At 42.4% G+C, this 26,353-nt stretch overlaps 1 protein-coding gene across 2 annotated transcripts in view; it reads left to right on the forward strand.

Moving 5' to 3' along the window:
- PPP2R2A (protein phosphatase 2 regulatory subunit Balpha) overlaps positions 1–23,801 on the forward strand; it is a 66,380-nt gene extending 42,579 nt beyond the window's left edge. For both annotated transcript variants that reach the window (XM_014606433.3, XM_019482447.2), the window contains exons 3-10: positions 4,227–4,324; positions 14,081–14,246; positions 15,271–15,383; positions 18,261–18,438; positions 19,297–19,461; positions 20,462–20,631; positions 21,052–21,143; positions 22,723–23,801. In XM_014606433.3, the coding sequence (XP_014461919.1) occupies positions 4,227–4,324; positions 14,081–14,246; positions 15,271–15,383; positions 18,261–18,438; positions 19,297–19,461; positions 20,462–20,631; positions 21,052–21,143; positions 22,723–23,002 (1,262 nt within the window). In that variant the 3' untranslated portion in view covers positions 23,003–23,801. The remainder of the gene's footprint in view (positions 1–4,226; positions 4,325–14,080; positions 14,247–15,270; positions 15,384–18,260; positions 18,439–19,296; positions 19,462–20,461; positions 20,632–21,051; positions 21,144–22,722) is intronic.
- Positions 23,802–26,353: the final 2,552 nt, after the last annotated feature.

Raw genomic sequence — 26,353 nt, forward strand, 5'->3', positions numbered from 1 at the left:
TGATTAGTGGCCTTAAGATTTCACAGCTAATTAAGTTCTATCCTTTGGAATTAAGCTTTTCAGTGAGGGTAAAGGTAGAAGTCTTTCTCTTTTCCAGGCAGTCTTCACCAAAACTAGATGGTGATTGGAGTTTCCTGTTCAAAGATGAGCTGCCAAGCAATTACTTATGTTAAGAAAAAAAAAGAATGACTAGCTGAGTTCTGCTGACAAGGAAAATATTATTAGATGCTTTGCATTTAGTACCTTTGAAAACAGCCTTTTGGATAACGTATTACTTGCTTATGTTTTGGCAACTGAATAATCAGATGCAGCACTTCTTTGCTTTTTTTGCTCATCCCCTGTGACCAGTCATCTACCTAGATCATCAGAAATCCTTGTTCTTTAAAGAAATTTCAGATGTGAATGTTAGGAAGAAGCGGGCAATATGAGATGCTGGTGACTGGGAGGAACTGGTATTTTTACTTTTTATTTTAACATTTTATTTTTACTCTTTTAATTTTTACATAAAATGTTTGTGAAGGGAATATTTCATTTTTTTTAATGGGCCTTTAGAGCTCAGTATTCCTTTTTGGCACGATGCAGAAGCTTGGCTTTTTAGAAATGAATCTAAATAACACCTGCATATTTAACTTTGATTCTGTTAGTGAAACAGTTGAATCCTGTCTCTACTTGTGTATAATTCTGGTGAGATACAACATGTGCTCTGCTCAATTCTGCCCTCTGTGGCAATGAATGCCGCACACTGGAGAGCAGTACTGAGTGGTGGATATCTGACATCCTCCTATACATGCCAGGAATCTGACTCTGCATCTTTTGTCTCAGTAATGTGGGCATTTTGCAGCTCAGTTTGGCTTGAACGTCTAAGCTGTCTTTGCATTGCGCAATTTTAAGACAGTAGCTACAAGAATAGACGGCTATGTACTGCAGTTGATAGAAAACACAGCAGTTCTAACATCCTCAAAGGGAACCTCCCAACCTTTTGAAATGACATCAGGATGATTTCTGTATAACATTCAACATAGCCTCTTTTAAGACTCCATCTAAAGAAAGGGACAATTTTTTTTGTTTCTCTTAAAATGAAAGGAGCTTGTCATTATGAGTGTCTGCTGTCTATTGTCATAGCACTTATTTCTGGCCTGACTCCTGGCAGAACCCTTGATATTTTAAAGCAAGGCTGTCTCTGCTCAGTATACAAGTTAATAGCTCCTTAGACTGTTAAAAATATAAAGCAAGAAAGAAGAAAATATCCAGCCAAAATCCTTGTAGTGCATTGTCCATCTGCATGACTTCAGTAATAAAAAATGTAGACTTTATTCCTGCCTGAAAATAGCTAACTTTCTGATGGAAAAAATCTGTTTTCTAGTAGCTGCTCAAAGATGAGGTATTAACAATGGCTGGCAAACTGTTTCATGGAAGGTACAATGCAGAAAAAAGGTCTTGGTTAGACATGTTTAGGTAAAAAACATAAACAGTAACATTTGCTCTATTTGCAAAATTATCATCTGAAAAATGAGTCTGGATATGTTAATTTCCAGAATCCATAGGGGAAAAGCATATTCTTGTTGGCTATTTATCTTGGTCATCTTTGACCCTGTACAGTACATATATTGTATTAATAGCTACCTAGGAGATTCAGAGCTTCAGAGATACGTTGAGTTAAATTGAGGCTTTATATGGCAGTGGTGGTATAAATGTAAACTTGATCATTTTCCATTAATTAAATTTTCAGTGTAATTTCCTTTTTGGTAAAGGAAGCAAAACGTAATGCTGAGTTATACCTATACAGATATTGACATTAGGTATGTCGTAACTCATGAAAACAAGTATATGTGGGTTTTTCTTTACTAGAAATTTACACAAGTGAATACATCCTTGTGAGCAATAGACTTAATTTTTCTCATAGGTATGACATTTGTATTGCCTATGCAAAAATTGGCTTCTGCTTTATGTTGTAAGGTTTTGGCCTTAGAGGGATGATTGGTCCAGATCCCTATTCAGTATGCATTGTATTATTATACATACTTGTCCATTTTTCTATAGGTCTGTGTAAAACAAAAGACTCAATATATTTGACAGATGAAACCCCAGTGTAATATTGGAACTCTAGCAAATAGCCCATCAAGAATGACAGGGGATGTGCAGGGACAGAAGCCTGCGTCTGGCCCCCCGCTCCTTTCAGACCGGGGCCTGGGCTGTTCCTCACCTTCCTCCCTGCTGCTTCGGGCCGGTGCCTGGGCCTCGTCCCCCTGCTCTGTCCCCTCCGTTATGGTGGCGTTCTGGTCCCTGCCCTTCGGCTCTGCTCCTCTGGCCTCGCCTCTCTCCCCTACAGCCCCTCAGTTCCCACTATCATGGTGGCGCTCCACCATCTGTCCCTGACTCTGTAGAACATTCTGATTGGCTGCCAAGACGGCCAGTCAGAGTCAGAATAGAGTGTTACATATGGACGGGCAGACAGACAGACTAAGGCTTTTATAATATTAGTATTTTCTTATTAGGGAAGTGTGTGTTTTACTAGGGTGGAGATACTCAGATGCCAGCATCTAAGACAGGAGTGGGCAATATATGGCCCACGGACTAGATTCAGTACATGGAGAAACTGTTTGGCCCACGGTGGATCTGTTGGTCCCATCTGGCCCATGACATGTCCTGCCACTCCTTGGGCATGCAGCAGGGCAGGGGTGGCTCCATAGCTGGACTGCCTTTCTAGGTAGCCCAGCTGGCAGCAGCTCCTTCCAGCTGCCACCGCTGCTAGCCCCAGCCCTGTGGCTCTGGTGGGGACCTGCACACACAGCCCTGACCCGAACCTGCTTTGCACCCACTCCAGACTCAGCCAGGTGCAGTGGACCAGCAAAGCCCTGACGTTGACCTGCCCTGTAGCTGCTCTGGACTTGCCTGCCCACGCTGAGCAGCAGGAGCAGCTGGGCAGAAGCTGCTGCTTGGCACAGGGGGAAAAGCATCCCTTCACCACTGCTGGGTCCTCGCTGCAGCCACCTGGAGCCTGCACCTGGGCTGCCCTGCTGCTCCTCTGAACTCCCACCACTGCCTCACTGGGTGGTACGGAGGCAGTGGTGATGGTGGCCGAGAGGGTACCATCACCACTGTAGGGTAGGGTAGCCTGGGCACAGGCTCCGAGTGGCTGCAGCAAGAAGGACCTGGTGGGGGAGGAGGGGGGCACTTTTTCCCCCACACTGAGCAGCAGCCTCTGCTTGTCTGCTGTCATTGCTCAACGTGGGTTGACAGTCCAGAGCAGGCGCAGGGTGAGCTGGGTTGGGTCTGTGTGCACAGGTTCTGGCTGGTCCACTGTGGCCAGGATGACGCAGGAGTCGGGACTGGGGCTGTGCACTGTTGGCAGTGTTGGGGAGGAGCTGCAGGGTATGAGGGCTCCAAGCTGTTGCAGCAAGGGGGGAGGGCGGGCTGCTGACCAGCCTGTGCCAGCTCTCCAGAACTGCCTATGTGACCTGCAGGCCCAAATAATTCCCCAGCCCTGCTGTAAGGAATGCAAGGAAGCAGAATAAAAAAAGCACCTACTGTCAGATTAGGATCCAGGTTCAAATAAGGGTTTCTTTTAGTATATGTTAAACATAAAAAGTATCCTCTCCTATCTCTCTTTGAATTTGGATCCTAATCTGATGGTAGTTGTTTTTTATGCTGCTTCCTTGCATTCCTTAGATGCTGGTCTTCCTCCATCCTAGTAGAACAGTTCTGCTCAAAGTTCTCAGATTTGACTAGTGTGGTAATTAGTTGGATTTTTTTTTTATATGAGTAACGAACATGGGCCCAGTTCTTGCTCCTAAAAATGATCAGTTGAGGTCTGCATGTGACTAGGGCTTAGGAGTAACCTAGCTGCTTGTAACAACCAATAACCCAGTATGTCTGAAACACAGTAGTGAACATCACTGAACCTGGATCGCTAATGTTTTTTGTTCCGTGGATGAGGAGGAATTGATTTTTAGTTACTGCAAAGATACTTTGCTGTTCTGTGGTTGGTTAGAAAAATTGCTGTTCTTGGTCTTTTTTCCTCTAACAGCAAGCAGTTCTGGATATTTGCCTGTGATGTGTATAATTTTACTGAAGCATTTTAATCTCATTTTTATGGGAGAGAATTTGACAAGATTCATTTTCAGAAAAGTTGGTTCTTACCTAGTTATTATTTATAACTTATTGACTCTTTGGAAATGTGCATAGATGAAATAATAACTTGTGTTTTCCTGTTTTTGATTATGCAGCGGATATAATTTCTACGGTAGAATTTAACCATTCTGGAGAATTACTAGCAACAGGAGACAAAGGAGGTAGAGTTGTCATCTTTCAGCAGGAGCAGGAGGTAAGTACTAATGACTTAAAATGAGTAGTGTTAAAATCCTTCCTCTTTATCCTCAAAAGACCTTAGAAGTGTGTAACAAGTTCTGTGCAAAATGTCCACTTGCAGAGCCACTTGTGGGAAGCCCCTTAGAATGGTTATTAGGCACAGATGGTTGCCCTTTGAAGATGCACTAAAACCTGTTAAGGATTAGCTGAGAAATGAGGATTGGCCTGAAATGTGTGTGAGACTTAAAATGTCCCTTTCCACTTGATATCAATCAGAAAAGGCTACTTTTAAGTTTATGTCAACATTATTTTCTTTACAAGCAAATATTGTGGCAATTTAGCAACAGATATTTTCTTCCAGCCACACCTTAAAACCTAAAGATCTTAGTAAGTTCATTTTAGTCCAAAAAGTAAAATGAAAAAATTCCTTGTACTGTTGTGAACTCTGAGGAAAGTGGTCTTTCCTGGTTTTATGCTTCTTTTGTTAACATAGCTAATGCAAAATAACCAGTCCTTTTGTATACTTAATCTAGATGAATATCACAGGTTCTTATTTCAAATGGCAAGTTATTGCATATTTGCATTGCTTTATTTTTTTTATAGTACTCTATTCAATAAACTTTAGAACTATTAGGATTCTAAAGCTCTCTTCCTCAGAACTTTCTTGTTCAGGACCCAGTTTTGAAGTAAGTTATTCAGCTTCTTTGCTTTCCTTTTGAGGCCATAGTCCCATTTTACAAATGAGACTGACATAAGTTGCTTTGGTTAAATGCTAGGATTGTCATTAATATAGTATAATTGCTTCAATGTGGGAAATGAAAAATATACTTGGAGAATATTGTATGTAATTATATATGCCTTAAATCGGGAGTGACGTGTAGGGGGTGCACGTGCACCCCTTGAGAGCACCAGTGCACCCTATCAGGCCGCGCTCCCTGTTTAGCCGGCGGACAGGCAGGAACACCAGTGCCACCCCCTGTGAGTGCCGGGCAGGGAGTAGGGCTGCCAACAAAAGTGGCTGTGCTGCTTCTGGAAGTGGCCATGGAGCTCTGGAAGCGGTGCGGCCGCTTTTATGGTGAGTGAGATTGGACTCGCTGTCTGGTGTCAAGAGGCACCAGACGCCCATGCCTTAAATTAATTCTCTTGTCTTCATAGCTTGTGGTAGAAATTTGGATGTTTAGGCCTGTTGCAAAGCTTATCCTTACTGCCCTGTAGTTAGCTAACAAATCATTATCCTTCCAACAGACATGACCTCCAAGTTAAGTCTCTCATGTAGACTGTTGTCCCTGGCGTCATGGCTCATAGGACCATTCATTTGTTGGATGTCTTGCCCTCAACTGTGAAACATATACAACTTAAGCCTGAAGTCAAAGGCTTGCTGATTATTTAAACATATAAAGTAGCACTTCAAATATTCGTCCTGTGTCTCACCTCAGATTCATTACTGAATTCTGTGGAATGGTATGTAAAAACAAGCTTAGTCCATTGCAGTGGACCCTGTTTTGCCATTTGCATTTTAATATTAGGGTGTCTCAATGTCAATGTACTATAGTGTATTCTGTTAAAAATAGTCTTACAGTGGAATTACATTGCAGTTTAGGTTTTAAAATCATTTTTTTTCTGAGGAGTGAGATGAAGTCACTTCATACAAATTATACAGTACGCAGATTAGTGAGACTGTTGCTGGTAAATTAATCACAGGGGTTGAAGACTGGCTCATGTACAGAAGGATCCATTCAGAAAAAGGATGAAGCCCAGTGATTTGGAATAATTCTCAAATGAATGACATATTAATACCTTTTTTTTATACAGCTTGCTTTTTTTTTTTTATCTCAGTGTTTTACAAACACTAATAAATTGGTCCTGCCAGCATTCATCCAAGGTACTAAAAGTAGTAGATTTGGGAACTAGAAGACTTATGGCACAAGCTTTGTGCTGTAGAAGCTGTGCCAAAGACCAAGGGAAATAGTTATAATCTATTGGAAGATGTATAAAACACTTAAAAGCAACTAATAGTGATAACTAATTACTAATAGTGATAGTCTTAAGACAGAACTCTAAGTACCATGAGCACATTGCAAGATAAAGTTGGTAAGATGTGTCTAAGCATGGAGGAAAATATCCGGAACATAGGACTAGAACATGTCATGTCAAACACAGGATCCCTGTAGTTTTTTGAAGCCCTAGGTTTTTGTACTACTGTGCCAGCGGAACAGAGCAGGGCATGCAAAAGGTGCCAATAAGTGACATCCATGTGGTTAGGATTATCTCAGTATAATTTTACCCAGAAGTGAATTGTGCTCCATGCTATGAAAAAAAATCATAAGTGCACTGCCCCCACAGCCCTTGCTGATCTGTTCTGGGAAAGGGTCCTTCCTGAGGCTTTATCAGATGATGGGTTTATCGTAAGGACAGCAAGACCCAACTACTGAAGCTGAAGCACCAGTGCATCCTGCCCTCTTACGCTGTGGCCCATCTTCAATACTGTGTTTCTCAGTACTAGAGAAAAGAGGGGAAGAACCCCCAAAAGCAAAGATAGGTATTCAGGCGAATTTGTTTTGGTCTCTGTAGGCAGCCAGCCAAAGCCCTGAAGCATGGGTTCTGTTTTACTTCAACTTGGTTGAAGTAGTCTAATACAGTGGAAGCATAGAAGCATTGTAGAAGCTCAGGAGGAAGGAAGGTGAACAAGGGAAGGCAACATAATCCACAAAGGGTTGCCACAACTCCTTGGGTTTCTCTGCCTTACTGCATGCACACAAACTAGAATTCTGCGTCATCTGAACGAAAGCATGCCCTTCAAAAGACATGAGACTTGCCCAAGATATCTATTGATATTGCAAGCCAACCTCCCAAAGCAAACAGCACCAGTGCTCAACTTTCCCTAATGACACGGAGGTTGTCTTGCTCTGAGACCTCTTTCTCTAGCTTCAGCCTCTGTACTGTGATCCTACCTGCATCAGAAATGAAGTCAACAAGCCTTGTGCCACTGGGCAACCTCATTGTGTTCTACAAGTGGTCCACACAGTAATCCAGTCTTCTGGCAACACCTTCTGGAAAAACTGACAAGTCAAATGCCAGGCCTCATCCCAAGCTTTAATGTCTGACTCCATAATCACAGTTGTCCTATCAGACTGTCCCTTCTGTGATCTTGAAACAGCCTTGCATGAAGTGATGCTTTGATAGATCAGTCTTTCTTATGATTTTCCTGAAAATACTCAACATCTTTCATGTTTCGGGGATGTTGGTTGTAGTCACGTTGGTCTAAGGACATAGGCAGGCAAGGTTCTTTGAGTAAATGTGTTATCTTTCATTAGACCGACTGAATAGTTGGAAAAATTGTTCTTTGCAAGCTTTTGAGCACAAGCACCCTTCTTCAGGCATAGGGAGCATCAAATGCCTGCAGAGAGTCCCCCTTTGTGCCTAAAGAAGAGTGCTTGTGCCTGAAAGCTTGCAAAGAACAATTTTCCATCTATTCAGTTGGTCTAATTAAATATATCACGTTTACCCAAAGAACCTTGGCTGACATACTCATGTGTTCATAACTTTTCATTCTTTTTTGCTGGTAACGTATGCAAGTTATATGTCTATTCCTGCACTCATGCTGTTTAATTGATGCTGTTGGTATACTCAGTAGCTCCACTTTCCCTAATGATACCTGTTGCCCCCCAGGAGACCTGCCTTGAGGCATCTTTTTCTGCATCAGGTATACGGTTTAATTTGTGGCTCAATTTAAAATATGCATACTTCAAATTTCCTATTTTAGAGATTAAATAATCACATAGCATTTTTCTAGATTCTGAGCAGTAGGACTAACTATTCAATAAAGTAAGCTTCTTACTTACCTTCAACAGAATAATGTAGAATCTCTTGATTTAGGAAGCTTTTGTTAGATCTTTAAAGATAAAGCAGGTTGATGTCAACGTTGTTGTCTTTCCATGGTTCTACTTCGGCAAGTCAGTGCATTCATATTAAAATAGGTTATCTTTGCAGTCTTGTACGCGCGTAGCCAGTGGTGAGGCTTATGATTAATTTGTTTTGACTAGCAAAACATTTTCATTTCTGTTGTATTTATTTTAATAAGATTATTATGTTCAGGTAGTGAAGTTTTTGAGATGTTTGGCTGTATGTTCATTTTTTTTCTACGTAGTTTAATAGCTGACAAGTGAGGCAGCTAACCGTTCAGTCAGAACCATAGATCAAGCTGCTCATCATGAATACTAATGCAAAACATCTTGCATGCAAACAAAGAGGGTTATTGCAAAGAGTCTAAAATTTGACCTTGCAAAATGTGCTTTTACATTCTGAGACAGTTGGAAGAAGTTGCAGCATACCAAGTAAATAGTATTTTTGAAAGGGGCCTAAATGAATTAGGAGGATGCATCCTGTTGAAAGCTAATGGAACTCATACTTAAATTACTTAAAACGTGCTTGAAAATCCCATGCAATGTATCTAGTCAGGATATAGAATAAAGAACTCCTTGTTATCTATTTAGTGCTAACAGTATACAACATTTGCACAGTGGACTTTGTCTTTATAAGTATTAGTCCTCTTGTTGTCTGGTGGTGGCTGTGGACCATTTTAAAGGCTAGGAAGGTTAAGTAGAGCATTTGACTCAGAAGTTGTTAGAGGGTTTTGGAGTTGGACCCTGGGAATTCTTGGTGGCACAGTTCTATGTTCAAACCAGTTCTCTTCAGAGAAAATAAATAACTTATTTCTTCTTTACCTAATTAATGGTCTTCAACTAAAGCTCTAGTAGTGTTTTAAAGGCCTACCAAACTTAAAAAACTACTTTTAGACCAATGTAATTGGGGGTGGGGGGTGGGAAGGTTGACTTGAGTATCACAAAATGAGTCCTTTTACCTTCCTTAAAGATACTCTTTCCCTTTAGTACGTTTTCTAGTACTTTTGCTCTGTTTAGTTCTAAAACTTCTAACTCACAAAAATATCACTTCCCTAGAGGATTTAGCCCACAGACTATGACAGTGCAGGGCCAGCCTTTTTGGCAGGTGTGCCACAAATTAGCTCTGCACCCTCCCTAAGTACCACTCCAGTCTCCTTTCCCTGCCTGATCTGTTGCTCTGCTTCCTTCCCTGTGCTCCCTGCCCAATTTGCTGCTTTGCTTTCTGTTTTCTGTCCTAGCTGTCCATCTCCCCTCCCCGATCTGCATGTTGCACACAGAAGCTGTCTGTGTCACTTTTATAGTGGCATCCATAGTGGTGCAGTGGTGCACACCTGGCCTATGACAACTTACTTTTGTTCAACATCTGAAATTGTATTTGGCAAATAAATTGCTTTGGTCAGTTGCTGCCATCTAGTGGGGTTTACTTGACTTTTACTTAGGACAAAAAACTTCATAGATAGCAGCATTTGTTTGCCTGGACTTTATAACATAACGTTTTGGATGTCCTTACTTCAGTCTTCTCATGACCTTTTCTTGCCTAGCTAAAGAACTGAACAGAGATCCTACTTAAGAAGGTGAAGCTCAACTATATGGTGGATTACTATAGTTCTATACTGTAATCTTTTGATGTACAGTCGTATATTTACGCGTGGCAGAATTTGATAAATCAATGTTTATTTTAATCCCTTTTTATTTTTCTTGGGGTGTTTTGGGAGGGCGGGGTTGTTCAGTAGTTTAAATTTTCAAAGTTGCATGCCCAGCCCAAGGTGGGAAGCAGCTCCCTGTTCCCTGCAGCTCCTTAGGGGGAGAGTCCCACCTGGTAGGCACCAGAGCCTTGGTTGCCACAGCCTCCTGCCCCACTAGGCAGCTCAGCGGCAATGGCTGGGCCCTAGGGGCACCCTTGCACACCCTGCCACCGATCACGCTGCCTCACCCCATGTTCCTAGAGCAGCCCAGCCCCTCTGTGATTGGGGGGGAGGCCAACTCAGTCTGGCACACAACATCCTAGAGGAGGGGTCAGCAACCCCCGTTACGCATGCTAAGCATGGCACGCAAGGCCATTTTGCTCATCACCCCACCGCCAGCCCGGGCTCTAAGCAGCTGCTGCCAGAGTCTTGCTGCATTAGAATTCATGGGCCTGTGAAGCAGTGAAAACTCCAAAAACTGAGCTTGTAGGATTAGGATCTCACCCTCTCAGAAAATCAGGAGTCCCAGAAAAGGTCTTGTCTTTTAGTTTATTAAGAAATTGGGTTGTGCCCCAGGAGATTTAAATACCTCTCCCAGCTCTGCACAGATTGTCTCTTTGCCTTGGGCAAGTCATTAAGATAGACAAATTACACTGAGTTGGGGGCTAAAGGAACATAGTATGCATTTGTTGATTAGTCTTAACTGTTTCATGTGTCCACTAGTGAGAGCTAAACTTGGCAGTTATTTCATTCAGGGGCATACAGCCGTGGTTCAGCTTCCGCTTTCCATGGGGACAAAGTAGATGCACACAGCTTACTATGGCTCTGGTGATGCTGAATTCGGTATAATTTGGTCTGCACCTTTATCTTGTTTTCTCCCATCTGTAGAATGGAAATAACGCTTCAGTTTTATTTGAACAGTATAGATCAGTGGTTATTAATGGGGGTATGCCTACCCCTAGGGGTACTTAAAAAGGTCGTAGGGCATTAGCAGGGGGCTCCCACTGCTGCATGCACCCTGGCGGAGGCCTGAGGGCCATGTGCTTCTCCCCCCCCCCCCCCCCCAAATCTGTGCATGGGGCGAAGGCAGCTGCTGCTGCGCACTGGGCTTTGTGCACCACTGCAGCTGCCCTGGGGGAAGTGCAGTGTCACGTGCATCCTGCTGCTGGGCTGCACCGTGCCCCACCCCCTGCCTGCCTGGCAGCGAGATGCACATGGCATCGCATCACTCCTGGGGCAGCTGCAGTAGCGTGCAAAGCCTAGTGTGCAGTGGCAGCCGCCTTTGCCCTGTGCACAGATTGGGGGGGGGGGGGGGGGGGGATGTCCCCCTGGGCCTCCATCAGGGTGTGTGCAGTGGTGAGAGCCCCCTGGATGAGTTGCCCAGCTCCAATTTGTCCCATGACCCAGCCCAGCCGAGGCCCTATTCACCCCAGCCCCTGCCACTTTTTGTGTCCCACTCCCTCCCTCACTGCAGGGGGGCCTCCATCTGCCCCCCCCCCAGTCATTTCCCTTCCCCCACAGACTTCCTGCTGGGGGCACACATGCTCAGCCCTTCCCCCCCCAATAATTTAAATATAAAGGGGGTACATGAGCTGAAACTTTGAGACAGAAGGGGTACACTTGTTAAAAAAAGGTTGAAAACAACTGCAGATAAAGTTCTTTGTGCTCCTGAATTGCACTCTGGGCACCAGTGAGATGGCCAGGAGCACAAAACTCACAGTAGAGGTTTGAGTGCATGTACTTATACAATACATATGCATCATGAAAATCGATTTAAAAAAAAAAAAAAAGTAAAACTCACTATAACACCTGGCATCCTTGGTTAGAGATACTTGGTGCACATGGACATGTGTATATAATAAATCTAAAGAAGAAAAGGTTATCTATAGAAGAACTGTTTTATTAGTTCATGTAAGCATAGGTTATTCCAAAATGTTTTACAGATTGTATGTGTATAGTGTATATGATCCCTGTATATAGTTGCATATGCCTGTGTAACCTCATGTACCCACTGAAATGCTGTTATCTCTGTTGGAATGTGGCATCTGTTTATCATATGAAAGCTAGCAAACATGACAGAAGCCCCAGAGAGGAAATGAATACTTCATCCACTTGACACACAGCACAAAGTTCCTTCTTTCTACGAAAGCCAAAATAAACTATAGGTGTGGCACAATATTCTGATGTAAAATTTTATTTTTAAGGCATTTCTTTTGATGCTTGTGGTTATTGTCTGATCAAAAAAAGGTCCAGCCTTCCCTTAAATTATAAGCATGACATACATGAGGAAAGCTTTACAAAAATGAAATAATTATGGGGCCAGCAATGATTCTTCTAGAAGGTATTTTTGGGTGAGGCAAAGGGGGAAAATCTGAGCAACAGTGGAGTTGCTTGATAGGAAGGGAGTAACAAGTTCACCAGTTAAGAGCTCATCATGCCAAAAGCACATGTCAACTGCTGGCAGAAGAGCAGGGTGGGTGCACCCTCTGGAAGTGGGTGGAATTACAGACTCATGTAAGAAAATAAAATAAAACTTTGGGCAGTTTCAACAAGAATGAGGGTCTACACAATGATTGTTTTTGAAACCGTGCCAGTTGCTCCCTGGTTACCATCCCCACAATGGCAGTTGAAGAACAAGGTCCTCCAATACAAGAATAGCTTTAAGAAATTGCTGCCTGAGGCATGAATTTTTCATCAGGGAGAGCAGAATCTGCATAAGACTTGATGCTTCACATTATTCCATGTTGCTTTACCATCTGTAAGAGGAGGCCTGACCAGCTCTCAATCATATCTCTGACTTAAATAGTAAACCTGTTTAGGCTAGAGGTAGGAGAAGCCTTATTGTATTTTTTTTCTAGGGCAGCTTTATGAAAGGGGAGCAAGGAATCCTTAGAATGGGAATTGGGACCAATAAGAAACTGAGAAGCAAATTTACACAAACAGATCTGCTCTTCTGGCTTATACAGTGGTTGTGTTTGACATTCCAGCAACTTACATGTAGCAGGCTGATCTTCCCCGGGGTATATAGTTTACTGTCTTGTAGGTTTTGTGTTTCTGAGGAAATGACCAACTGTAGGGGTTTGGTGGGATTTTAGTCCTGTTACAGAAGTATTAAAGTATTTGTATATGTTGAAGGACTTCCAGCATTCTGCACATAAGTAATCTTGAAGTTTGTTTTATTTTCAAGTTACTATAGTGGCATGGAGGCTGATTTTTTTAATAAACTGTGTATTTAGTAATTCAGATGATTGAAAGGATTATTCTCAAATTATAGGTAGTGATTACTTGGAAACAAAAAATGGAGGAGGTAAATGGGAATAAAAAGTATGTGTGGGGGGGGGGGGGAGGGAGCAGGTAAGTCAGAGTTTTACAAGCCTTACTGTCTTTCTGGAGCATCAAAAGCAACAATGCTTTAGCTACCCATGTAAGGGCCTTGAATCTGAGAGTCTCAGAAGCCTTTTAAGGTGGATAAATCTTATGGCATCCATTCCACAGATTTGGAAGAATGGGATATCTCTGATCTCTGGGGTTCTACAGAAAGATGGGTTAAGACAAAAATAGTCTGACCATCTGACCCCAGTGTAGGTACATTCTGTGTTTAACCCTCACCTGTTATATTGGTACGCATTGGCTGTGTCTACACATTAATGTGACACAGTAAACTCTGGTGTAGTTCACACCAGAGTTTATTGCTCCCTGGCACAGCATTTACATGTGCACCCAGAACCATAGGATGCTAAGCTGGGGCAACACAGCCTTGGCTGGCAGAGGGCCTGGGGGGTCAGCCTGCTAGGGAGCTGCTGTCCCCTGGCTGAACATACTGCGGAGGGGCTGGCTGGGGCATGAGGGTGCTATAGTGTGGGGCTAGCTGGCAGGCAGCCTCCGCACTGTGACATCCTCGTGCCCCAGCCCCATCACTGTCTACATGTGCATTTGACCACATGTAGCTACTCTGCTGTAGGACAGTACTTGTCAGGCAGCGCTATCCTACAGCAGAGTTAATTAGTTTACTGTGGCTTAATAGTGCTGCATGTGTAGATGGCGACTTCACTGAGGAACTAATTAGTCAGCTCCACAGTACAGCATCTTGTGTAGATGCACCCATTGTGCATGCTGTGCATCTTGGTCATCCAATTTTCTGAAACAATTTTTTTCTCTGTCGCCCTTTTTTTTTTTCTTGTAAAGAACAAAACCCAGTCTCACAGCAGAGGAGAATATAATGTTTACAGTACCTTTCAAAGCCATGAACCAGAGTTTGACTACTTGAAAAGTTTAGAAATTGAAGAAAAAATCAACAAAATTAGGTGGTTACCCCAGAAAAATGCTGCTCAGTTTTTATTATCTACAAATGGTAAGTTGTTTTTTTTTTATTTAAAAAAAAATCTTCAAAATGTATACATGGAACCCATGAGTGTTCATTCTATATGTCCCCATACAAAGCCCTACTATTTATTTCTCCTTTCTGCTTTTATAGCATGTTCAGCTGTCCCAAACACGAATGTGGCTTTTTTTAACTTAAAATCTTAAAAAATTATGACTCCCATCTAAGTTTGAGATGCTTTATGTTAAGAGGAGAGTTTCTGCCAGATCCTGTTGAGATCAATTTAGGTCAGTAAGCAAGACAATTATTAAACATCAGTCTACACATAATTAATTTATGCTTGGCTTAACTGTCTCTAGGCATTCAGAATGGTTTTTAATAGTAACAAAATTTTGTGGAGAGGATTGAACTAGTGTGAAGGATTTATTCTAAAAAGCTTAGAAAATCCTGCAAAGCCTGTGTAAGGACTTTGCTATATACAGGTTGTACATGGGACCATTTAAAGCAGTACCTCCCATCCTCTCACTTAGATGTAGTTCTGATAACCAAACTCCTGTATAGCACCTTTATGCTATTCCTGTACAGGAGTGGGAAAGAGCTATGTTGACAGAGTGCATTTTTGCATTAATATAACTGGAGCCATGTGAAACTTAGGCTGTTTTGATTACACTTTTAACTGTAAAAGGGTGCGTCCTATATGTACATTTTAATGCATAGTAGCTTATTTTTACTGTGCGTTAAAGTGTCACATAAAAACCCATGTGATGACACTAATACACAGTAAAATAGCTAGACTGGTATAAAAAGTGTTTAGACCCATTTTTGAGCATATTTTTTACTTAACCAGTTCACTTGAGCGTTAACTGCAAACTGAGGTATCATTCAAACCTGATAAATATGCACCTTGAAGCACTATCTTTACGCTCTTCTTTAGGTGGGCAAGGTAATTTTAGACACTTGGAGTATGAATATTAGTAGCCTAAAAACAATGGTTGTGAACAGGCAGTGGCATCTAGATCCTTTGTTTTAATTTTGAACAATGCTTTAATTTCAGATAAAACAATAAAGTTATGGAAAATCAGTGAAAGGGACAAAAGACCAGAGGGCTATAACTTGAAGGAAGAGGATGGACGATATAGGGACCCCACTACGGTTACAACACTACGGGTAAGTAGCTTGGGTGTATTTGTTGTTGGTTTTTTTAGCCCTCAGAAGCCTCTGTGGCTTCGTCTCCCCCTGCCAGGACAGCTAACGATTAGCCATATTGTAGTGTTTGGAACCTGAGGCAGACTGAGGTAAGTGGCTAAGGCAGGGGTGAGCAATTATTTTGGGTGGAGGGCTGCTTACCAAGTTTTGGCAAGCTGTGGAGGGCCGCATGGGTAGCCCTACCCCTTGACAGGTGCCCCACCCCCAGGTTGCCATCTTGGGACCAGAATTCCCACCTTCTAACCTCTTACCTTTGCCACCAGAAGTCCCTCCCCAAAGGAAGTACTCCTTTGGGGAAGAGGGTTTGCTATTTCAGAACCAGAAAAAACCTCCACCAAATTATATACTAAAAATCAAGCACCCATAATAATATATTTTATTTAATTTGAAAAAAATATTCTTGTCCTAATTTGTGTGTGATTGTGCTGTATATGTAGAAGGGATTGCATAATAGCTCAGAATGCAGTCTTACTGTTGTATAGTGTGGGGGGTATGGGTGGGTGGGTGTGGATTTTGTGGGGATGTGTTGGATGTGGTATGTATTGTATTTGTGGGGTATGTGATTGTATATGGGGGAGGGTGTGGCTGTGGGATTTGCGGGGAAGGGTTGAGGGTATGTGGGGTGTGCATGGGAACCCCCTTGCATGCACCCCCCTGAGCCGGTCAGCACCCACCCCCACCCTGCAACAGCCCAGAGCCTGGGTGCCCTGGCACTTCCCTGCTAACGGCAACAGTGCATATCCCCAGCGCACCCCACACTTGCTCTGCACCAGCCTGCTGTGGAGTGTCCTGCTGCCCTGGGCATGCAGTGGTAGTGGCGGGAACCAGCGCATGCAGCCACGGCCCTGTGCGCTTTGTGCCGGCTCCAGGCTTGCCCGTTGGGGCTGAGTAGCAGCAGCTGGGCAGAAACTGCTGCTCGGTGCAATGGAAAGTGAACCTGGCCCCTTGCTGCCACCTGACAGTTTTTGCTGCAGCTGCCTGGAGCCTGCGCTGTGCCAGCCTGCCCTGCAGTTCCTTTACCGCCACCTCTGGGCTGCCCAGCATGGCAGCAGTGACTGTGGAGGTGAAGGAGCTGCACTGCAGCCTTCAGTGGCGGCTGCAGCCAAAACTGCCCGACGATGGCAAGAGGGAGGGGCTGCTTTCCACCATGCTGAGCAGCAGTTTCTGCCCAGCTGCTGTTGCTGCTGCTCAGTCCCAGTGGGCGAGCCTGGCGCTGGCGAGCACTAGGCAGCATGGGACAAACTGCTGCTCAGTGCAGGGGGGAAAGCATCCCCTCCCACTGCCGGTGCTTCCTGGCACAGCCGCTTGGAGTCTGCATAGGGCTGTCCTGCGCTGTCTGGGCTGCCCTGATGGGGTTGCCCAGAGGCAGTTATGACATGGTGGAGACACAGGAGAGCCCCACGCAGGCTATCAGCAGCTGCACCAGAAAGTGCCCGGGGGGGAGGGAGGGGGGTGTTTAGGTTGTAGCCGTGTTGGTCTAAGGACAGGCAGACAAGGTTCCTTGGGTGAATTTGATATCTTTTATTAGACCAACCCAGATGGTCGGAGAATAGTTATTAAGCAAGCTTTCCGGTTCAAAAACCCTTCGTCAGGAAGTTTCAGCAGTTGGTGTGTGCTCTTCCTGGATGGAATGAAAAGTAAACAAGCCAGGGGCTGGGCTGGGCTGGGGGAGGGGCACTTCCCCTATGCTAAGCAGCAGTGTGTCACATGCTGCTGCATCTCAGCCCAGATGGGCAAGCGCGGGGTCGGGGCTGTGTGCGTTGGTCCCTGCCTGTACTGTGGGGCTGGGGCAGGCAGAAGCCAGTGACAGCCAGATGGCAGCACAAGGCCCCTGCTGGTGCACTGGGGCCAGTGCTGGTGGGGCCCAGAGAGGGGCGGCAGGAGCACAGGGTCCCAGCTGGCAGGGGCTCTATGGAGCTGCATCAGCTCTCCTCTCTCCTCGCTGGTGCAGCCCAGCCCAGTTCCATAGATCCCTGCCAGGCCATGCTCCTGCTGCCCCGCTCTGGGCCCTGCCAGTGCTGGCCTTGGGACACCAATATGGGCCCCATGCTCCTGCACACCTGTCTGCTGCCATTCCCCCCCACTGCTGCTTTCCCCACTTTCCTGCCCACCTGCCGCCTCCTCCTGCTGCGCCACATGGTTTCTAGCTGCATGGCTGGACCTCAGGACTCGGCAGGAGCTGGCGCAGGCCCCAAGGACTGGGGCAATTGCCCACAGTTTTCCCCTCCTCCTCTTGCCTCCCCCTCACTCCTCACTCTTACCTGAATTTCCCACCCCAGCGCAGGGAGGCATGAACAGCCCCATGGTCCCAGGCAGGAAGCCTCTGCTAGGCAGGGGCTTCTGGCTGGGGTGGGGGTAGGGCAGGGGGGAGCCCTGCTGTTGCAGGTTCCTGCCATGGCTTTCCCTGAGTCCTACTGTCCCTGGCTCCTGTCACCTTTTGATAGGCAGCCAGGGGCAGATTAATAGTAATTTTCTAAATTTTTAGGGACCCCACAGACCAGATTGAATGGCCTGGTGGGCCAGATATGGCCCACAGGCTTTATTTTGCCCACCCCTGGCCTAAGGTAAGTCTACAGCTCAGCAGGGAACAGAACTAAAATATCTGGATCCGTGTCCCAGCCATCATTAGACAAATAACGTGAACATTTTTCTGTGATGTCCTGTGTATTGTGCGGTATGCCTGTCATGCAGGGGACCTTGAAGCCCCTCCAGGAATCATCACCCTTGTTGGTTAGCCTTGTGTAGTTTCATGGTACACTGTAAGAACAGTCATGTCCATGCACATTTATTTCTATTGTATACAGAGCTTGTATTTTTGTCTTCTTTCATATATTACAGGTGCCGGTATTCAGGCCCATGGATCTTATGGTCGAAGCCAGTCCACGAAGGATATTTGCCAATGCTCACACGTATCACATCAACTCCATCTCCATTAATAGTGATTATGAAACATACCTATCTGCAGATGACTTGCGGATTAATCTCTGGCACCTAGAAATAACAGACAGAAGTTTTAGTATCTTTTTCACCATTTTTTTTTTTTTGATTTACCCCTTTTGATTCAAGCAGAGGTTGTTAATTTTCTTGTTTTCTCTTGAAGTGTTTGTATGTATTTAACACTTTTCTATTTTTTATGTAATTCTCACTAATATAAGGATTATTGCTGTAGGAATTTTGATAACAGAAGATCATATTGGGGCAACATGAGTATTGGATTCAGATTGATTATAGGATACTCTACTGTAAATGGATTTCAGATAAGTGCGCAGTTTGCATAATTACTTAACTGCATTAATGAAGTATATTCATCCCCCTTTAATAGGGAGCAGGGATTGGTCAAGTTACAGGTCACAGAGGTCCTAGGGTGGGGAGGGAGCAGGAAATTGCTGAACTTCAAATTCGTGTGAGAAAGCACTAGCTTTCCCACAAGCTGGTGTGTGTAGAAGTGATAGAAGGCAACATAATATTCTGCAGAGTAAAAATGAAACAATAGATGTACTTCAAATGATTTGTGTAGATTGCTGAAATTTGACTCAGCATTTAGCTTATGTATTAAAAGCATGTTTGTTTGCTACTGTTCCCTAGCTAAAAGAGGAGTAATTTTAAAGGGACTGTTCATGTTGCTGTTTGTGTTTATAGACTAAGTTTTACAGACCATTAGAATAACACTCTTGAATACTTTAAATAGACATGGAGATTGTGAACTGTTCAAAGTCACATAAGGTGTCTCTGGCTCAACTTGGGGACAGAACCCAGGTTCCTGTTTCCAGGTTTCAGTCACTCTCTTTCTCTTGGTTACTTACAATTTTCATCTATATATGTATATACTATTCTAAACAATTGAAGAGAACATACCTTAATGAATGCTTTCTAGATATTGTAGATATAAAGCCTGCCAATATGGAAGAGCTGACAGAGGTCATAACAGCTGCTGAGTTCCACCCAAATAGCTGTAACACATTTGTATACAGCAGCAGTAAAGGAACAATCCGTCTATGTGACATGAGAGCATCAGCACTCTGTGACAGACATTCAAAATGTGAGTTTTACTTGCCATCATTGCTGATTTTTATTTCCTTTTCCTTTTTAAGTGTTTAGCATCTCGCTGCTAAAGGAAGCTAAGCATCAATTACAGTAAACTAATTGCTTGTTTAATGAACTTGAGAAAATTCATTTAAAACCTTAATAGGTGTTGGAGGGTTACCTTTCTAATTGAGCGAAAACAGAAATATGTTAAAGTAACATAAATGTCATGGGGGCTGGCTGAGAGGTTTAGAACTAGCTTAATGCATCCTTTAGCTTATGAACTTCTCGTTCAGTTCCAACTCCAATCCATAATTGATGCTAGAGACTTTGTGTGCAAATTTCAGCCCCATCCTGGATATTGTATTTGGGCCTGATCTGTAAGTGCCTCTTTTCCAATAAATGTTTACTTCAGGATAGCCAGTACATTTGCAGAACTTTACTGTTGTGAGAGAGTGCACACGATGGCACCAAGCTATTTTGCTTGTTACAGCCACTGCATTATAAGCATCTAATCACTTTTGTTGGGTATACCCTGGATTGGAAGGGACATCCATCCTATACTTGTTAAGAGATGGATTTCAGTAGTCCAGCAATCTTACATCTAATGTCTTAATGTATCAAGCATTGTTGATATCACACAATTACTTGCTGATTCTTGATATCACACTATTATTTACCACAAATAAAAGTAGTAAATGCTGTATATAGCTGTTATACACATTTAAGATGTCTTTGTGGCGGCATACTTTATGGTGATCAGTTCTGTTCATCTGGCCATTTTGCAGCACCTCCTGTGTTACCAAGCAGGCCGTCTAAAACTAGGGGTATGCTTTATTGGGAAATGGGAGATTACTCATCAGTTGATTCATTTAAAATACTGACCCAAAACCATTTCAGATGTTTCCAATATGCATATACCAGTTCGCTTTTGTTGGATGTTCCACATTGCATGGCGCATAACATTTTAGAGAAGATGTATTGTGCCACTCATCATGCCTGTTTCTTCCTACCAGTGTTTGAAGAACCAGAAGACCCTAGCAACAGATCTTTTTTCTCTGAAATCATCTCTTCCATATCTGATGTCAAATTCAGCCACAGCGGTCGATATATGATGACTAGAGATTATCTGTCAGTTAAGATCTGGGATTTAAATATGGAAAACAGACCTGTGGAAACATACCAGGTATTCTGTTTCATACGATGGTATTGCAAACTCTGAAATAATCTAATGTGTTGCATGTGGTCACTGCGCAGCAGTTGGAACTTGGCATACAGATATCCCCATATTTATATAGAGATGCACAGTTTTTTTTCCTTTCAGTATGACTGTAGGGTCAGGACTGGTGTTTGGACATGTAAAAAGACATACAAAAAACTAGAACTCTTGGACATGTAAAATGCACTTACTCCTGAACATGGAACTCAGAAGGTGCTTTGACATCTCATTCATGAGGTAGCTCACAATGCCAAATGAGAGACCTAAATTCATAACTCCTTAAGATTATTTAGTAACATTGATAGAAAAAATCATGTTCTTGAAAATAGATATTGAATACATCTGATTGAAGCTTTTGTGTTGGTGTGCTTGTTGTTTTTCCTCCAGGTGCACGAATACCTCAGAAGTAAACTTTGTTCGCTGTATGAGAATGACTGCATTTTTGACAAATTTGAGTGCTGTTGGAATGGATCAGATAGGCAAGTGTAACTTTTTTTTTTTTTAAGTACATATTGAAACTTTTGTAGCTTTGAGGGTAAGTAGGGGCTACATTTCCCTTCTGACACGAGGAAGTCCAAATACAGACGCTTCTGTTTTGCAGATTTAAAAGCTAAAGTTATGTATACTCGTTCCTAATAATGAGCTTTCCTTTCTGGTTTTGTCTTTTGTGTTCATACCGTGTCTTCATATAGGCCCCAGTCTTGCAATCTGATCTCCATGGGAGTGAAAGTTTGCCTGTGCAGACCAATTGTTGGTTGAACTCTTGAATTTCTTCACAGTGGGGGGGGGCATATTTTGTTCTACAGGACACAGAGTATATTTTGGGAGCTATGCTGGGTTTTTTATTTAAAATTTCTCTTTTTGTCAGAAGAGAAAAGTAAACAGAGACCTCTAGGAATTCTACCTCTTCATGAATTTTCAAGCTTACTTTCCTAAGGCTGGCTAACCACCCAGTTATACCACTGAGAATACAGCAGTTATTTGAGTACTATTTGTGCTTTAACTGCTCTTTTGTAAAATGGGAGCCAGCTCACTGTATCCCATATGTGTAATGCCATTAACAGAGTATCTCATTACCAAATATCCTGGGTATCTTTTAAATTTGTTTGCTTTGTTAAAAATCTCAGATGTTTCAGTGAGAAGACCTTCAGATGGCTTTCCCCTAAGAGGTTATGTTGGAAAATGGAGAGAAGTTAGTTTCGAAACTTGAGCAATTCTAGCCACCTGGTTTTGGGTTGCCTTAGGGGCCAAGTTTTTTGTGATGTGTGGAGCCACCTCATAGAATTGGTCCACAGCCACTCAATATTTGGGTCCCAAAGTATGAAACAAGTCATCTTTTGATTGAGCAGCAAGGCAGTATTGCACTTAAATGCTGGTTACATTTTTAGATATTGGTTAATGTTTTGCTGACATGGTGATTTGTGTGGGGCTAGGAATATGGAATGCTAATTGGTTAGGAAACATTTTGGTACAACTAGAGCTTTGTATTCTTCTAAATGGTATAGTTACTTCATAAGTCAGTGACAGAATTACACAGCAAGAGCAAGAAATTAAATTAATGATTGGTTGTGGGTTCAAATTTGCACTCTACCTATAGTTTTGTTGGTTTTTTCAGGGGGAGGGGTGTTCTTAAATAGCCTTTTGGGCAAGTGGAATTTGATTCAAGGCTAAGACTTTAGTATTGTAAGATGGTGACTCTTACAGAAGCAGGCCCACAATGATCAGTGCTTGTTTCCTTACTGCTGGAAGCCCAAAAGTGGCAGAATGGCCAGAACATGGGATGGGAAGGCAGTATTTTGTGTTCTTGGGGTTAAGGGGTTGGACTAGTTGGGGAGATAAGCTATTAAGTTCCCAGCTTTGTCAAACTCTCCTTGGTGGATCACATGGTAGCCACTTGCCTTCTGTATTTGGAGTGTAAGCTGTTGGGGCTAGATACCCTTTTCTCTTTGCATGTGGAAACCCAATCCCAGCTGGGGCTTCTGGGTGATATTGTAATACAATCCTTCTCCCTTGCCATTGTTCCTTTCTTAATTGTTATTTTTCCTCCCTCATTGATAGCGTTGTCATGACGGGATCATACAACAACTTTTTCAGAATGTTTGACAGAAACACAAAGCGAGACATCACCTTAGAAGCGTCACGGGAAAACAATAAACCCCGCACTGTTTTGAAGCCGCGCAAAGTCTGTGCAAGTGGCAAACGGAAGAAGGATGAAATTAGTGTTGACAGCCTAGACTTCAACAAGAAGATACTCCATACAGCCTGGCATCCCAAGGAAAATATCATTGCTGTAGCTACTACAAACAACTTGTATATATTTCAGGACAAGATGAATTAGGGTTGGCATTCCTAACAGAAGAGTCCACTTCCTGCATAGTTGAGATAGTTGAATCTAGCATTTGTACCTGTAAATGAAAGAATGAGAGAGAGGTCCATTGTGGCACCCCTTTCCAGTGTTTAAAAATGTGCCATATGACAACACATTTTGATAGCTACATGGAGGAAGCTCTGTTGATCCATCAATGTTTTTCTCCATGTCTGCTAGCCATTTAGGTGAGGGTAGGGCACTTTGTAATTTAATGACTACTTGCACCATCTTGCCTAATGGACTAGATTGGACTGTATCAGCATTGGTTTACTCCACTTTTTATGCCTTCCATTGTGATCAAGTCAAACACAGGGAAAGCCTTCAGTCATGCTATGGGATTTAATTGTGTAACCTCATTACTGTATCATTTGTGGCCCTTTTTTATTAAATACAGCTCATTCTTGCTGTGGCTTTGTAGCATTCCTCCTTCTGACCTCCTGGACTCCCCTTTTTTCCCTTTCATCCCCCTCCACCCAGCCCTGGTGGTGGTGTATAGGCAAAAACAAAACAAAGCACATGAAATGGGTCAGTTTGGGGTCAGTGGTAAAGGGGGTCTGTGTTGCGAACAAATGTTTTAATAAACAGTTGGCTGTAATCACTCCTTGCCGTGTCTGGCACCAAAAACAAAAAAATAAGGAAAGAAAACTACTGAATAAAAGTGACAAAGAATGGAGAATCTGTTTTTCTTTTTTAAATCTACCTCTTTATACAGATATTCTGTGTTTTACCTTAGATGCATGAAAATAAAACAATGTGGTTTTTTTTGTAATGATTTTAACCAGTATGAATTATTTTTCCGGGGGGGGGGAGGAGGGGGGCTGGGGGGGGAGGAGGTGGTTATTCACAATTGTTTGAATTAATTCATGTATGAAAATTATAATTTTAACTTTTGTTTGTTTACCACTTGTATTAAAACAAAAAAACCCCAACAACTTCATGCTGCCAAATTTTGCCATAATCACAAATAGTATTTGACCTGTTCAGTCTCCCTTAAAACTTCTCTTTCTGTTGAACTATCCCTTATGTCTGAATAGGGATGCAAGTTTGGACTTGAAATCATCTTTATGTGACTGGTTTTTTGTTTTATTTCATCCTGATTTCATGTAATGCCTTGTGTTAGAATACAGAGTTACTCAATGGCTCCTTTTGGATTTAATTTTTGTTCAGCAGTATGATGTGGTACAAAAGATCAAGTTATTACAAAAGTAATAATTTGTACTGCATTCTGAGTACACTATATTTTTTTTGTATTTTATTGCTATTGGTATCTGAATGGAAATGTAGTTTATCATGAGTGTTACTCCTTCCTCTGACTTATCAAAGATGTTGCAATTAAAGTAACTGTTAAAAGGTACACTGATCAGACAATACTTGGAATACAGAATCTGGGTGTTTATTAAATTGTTTACCGACAAGTACTAAATATTTAACTCTTAGGAATTATTCAAATGTGGGAGAACTGAATATCAACCCTGGAAGGCTTGTGGGTTGTTACCTCTGATGTGTTTGTTATGCTCCTCTGTTTACTAGATGGTCCAGTAAGTTGTACTCTTCATTTAGCAAATAAGAAAATGTGGGCCTTGAGTCCTTGGTAAATTTAAATACATCTTGACTGGGAGGAACTACACTTCTTAACCAACTAATTTATATCCCATTTTTATGGTTTGGTTATAGGTATTTCTTTGTTAAACTTTTCTTGCCCCATCAACTAAGATACTGTTTCTGCTATAAAATGTGGGTATGGTTGCAAATAGTTAACAGGATCACTATTGCAGTATACTTCAATTTCATTTAAACCATGTAATGTGTGTACAGTGGTTTGAAAAATATAAAAATATTCAGTACATTACAACTTGCTTCATGTGGATACCTGACCTGCGAGCCTTTGAACTTTGTGTGAGTATGAGCATAATCTTCATTAGTTTTCATCTGTTACCCTCACAAAACTCTTAACTCGCCTGGGAACAGTAACGGTCTGAGCAAGTAAATTGAGCCCACTCCTACATGCACTTAGAGACATGCTTAGTTTTACTCGAAGTATAGTTTCCTTGAAGTATTCGGATCTAGGAGTGAGTAGGCTTAATAATAGCCTACACACGTGGCTACAAGATCAGGACCAAGGGTGGTTCATTTTCCTAATTGCTAGAGAGAGAGTGTATCTGTGTGCATGAGAAGGAGGGTTAGTAAACTTCACATTTATTTTGCAAAGATGGTTAATCCATTTCTGTTTTTGAAGCAAAGTGCTTTACCAAGGATTAGTATCCAGACTGCTGAGTCCTGTTTTACTCGTGTGTTTTAACTTGCGGGTTTATCATGAATGACATACTGAAAACCTGAACACTTTAATTATTCTGGACACACAGAAATCAGATTGGAGTGAAGATATAGATGCCAAAAAGGTAACTTCACATGGCACTTGAAGCATAGTTTTCTAGTGATACTTCATTCATGCGCGTTATTAAAGGTTAATGTGTCTGTGACAGAGTCTGAATTTTGATTGGTCAGTAGTTGACATCATCACCTTTTTGGTTTTACTCTGGCATGCCAGTTGAGGTCTAACCCTTGTCTACTACAACCAACCAAAGCATCATGTTTTCCAGCTAGATAATTCATTAAACTTGCTGTGCATTGACATATGCTGTAAATCTTATATTTTATTAATAAAAAGTTTATGCATAGAATAAACTTTACTTTTGTCAGGTTGCTTTTTATTTTCCACTTTCTCCAGTTCCCATATTTCATAAGTTGTTGGGTTTTTTTTCTGGTTACTAGTTTGTTTTCCAGAAGCAGAAGTAAGTAGCTCATGGCTTCACTAACTCCTGTATTGCTGTATCTGGACTTTCTTCTAGAGATCCCGAAGGGTTTTCACACAGGTTTTGTCCTTAAGCATAGAAGAGGAGGACAATAGTAGTGGACTAAACCTGCTCCCACCCTTTGAGTCTATGATATGGCTTAAGTTACCAACTCACATCATTTTAAAGTAAAGGCATGGTTTAAAATTGGTTTAGAGGAATGGTGCAAAACCCTGAGCTGAAATACTTCATGCAGTTCAACCTAGTTTATATCAGATCATTTTACCATTGAGAGATTGTTTAAGCAAATGTAAAATAGTTTTTATTCCCCTTTTTGGGTTTAGCTGTATTACTTGTCAGACTGCTGGAACTTTGCATGTATAGAGAGGGTCCATAGCAAAACTCCCATTGACTTCAATGATCTCAAGTCCCTATTTCTTTGGGGAGGGGGCTGCTGTGTTCATCTAGTCATGCCAAATACACAAATGAGAGGCCCTCTTCCTCTTTTTACACAGTTGCTGAATAAGGT

Source organism: Alligator mississippiensis, chromosome 7 (genome assembly GCF_030867095.1).
Source record: "Alligator mississippiensis isolate rAllMis1 chromosome 7, rAllMis1, whole genome shotgun sequence".
Classification (NCBI taxonomy): domain Eukaryota; kingdom Metazoa; phylum Chordata; order Crocodylia; family Alligatoridae; genus Alligator; species Alligator mississippiensis.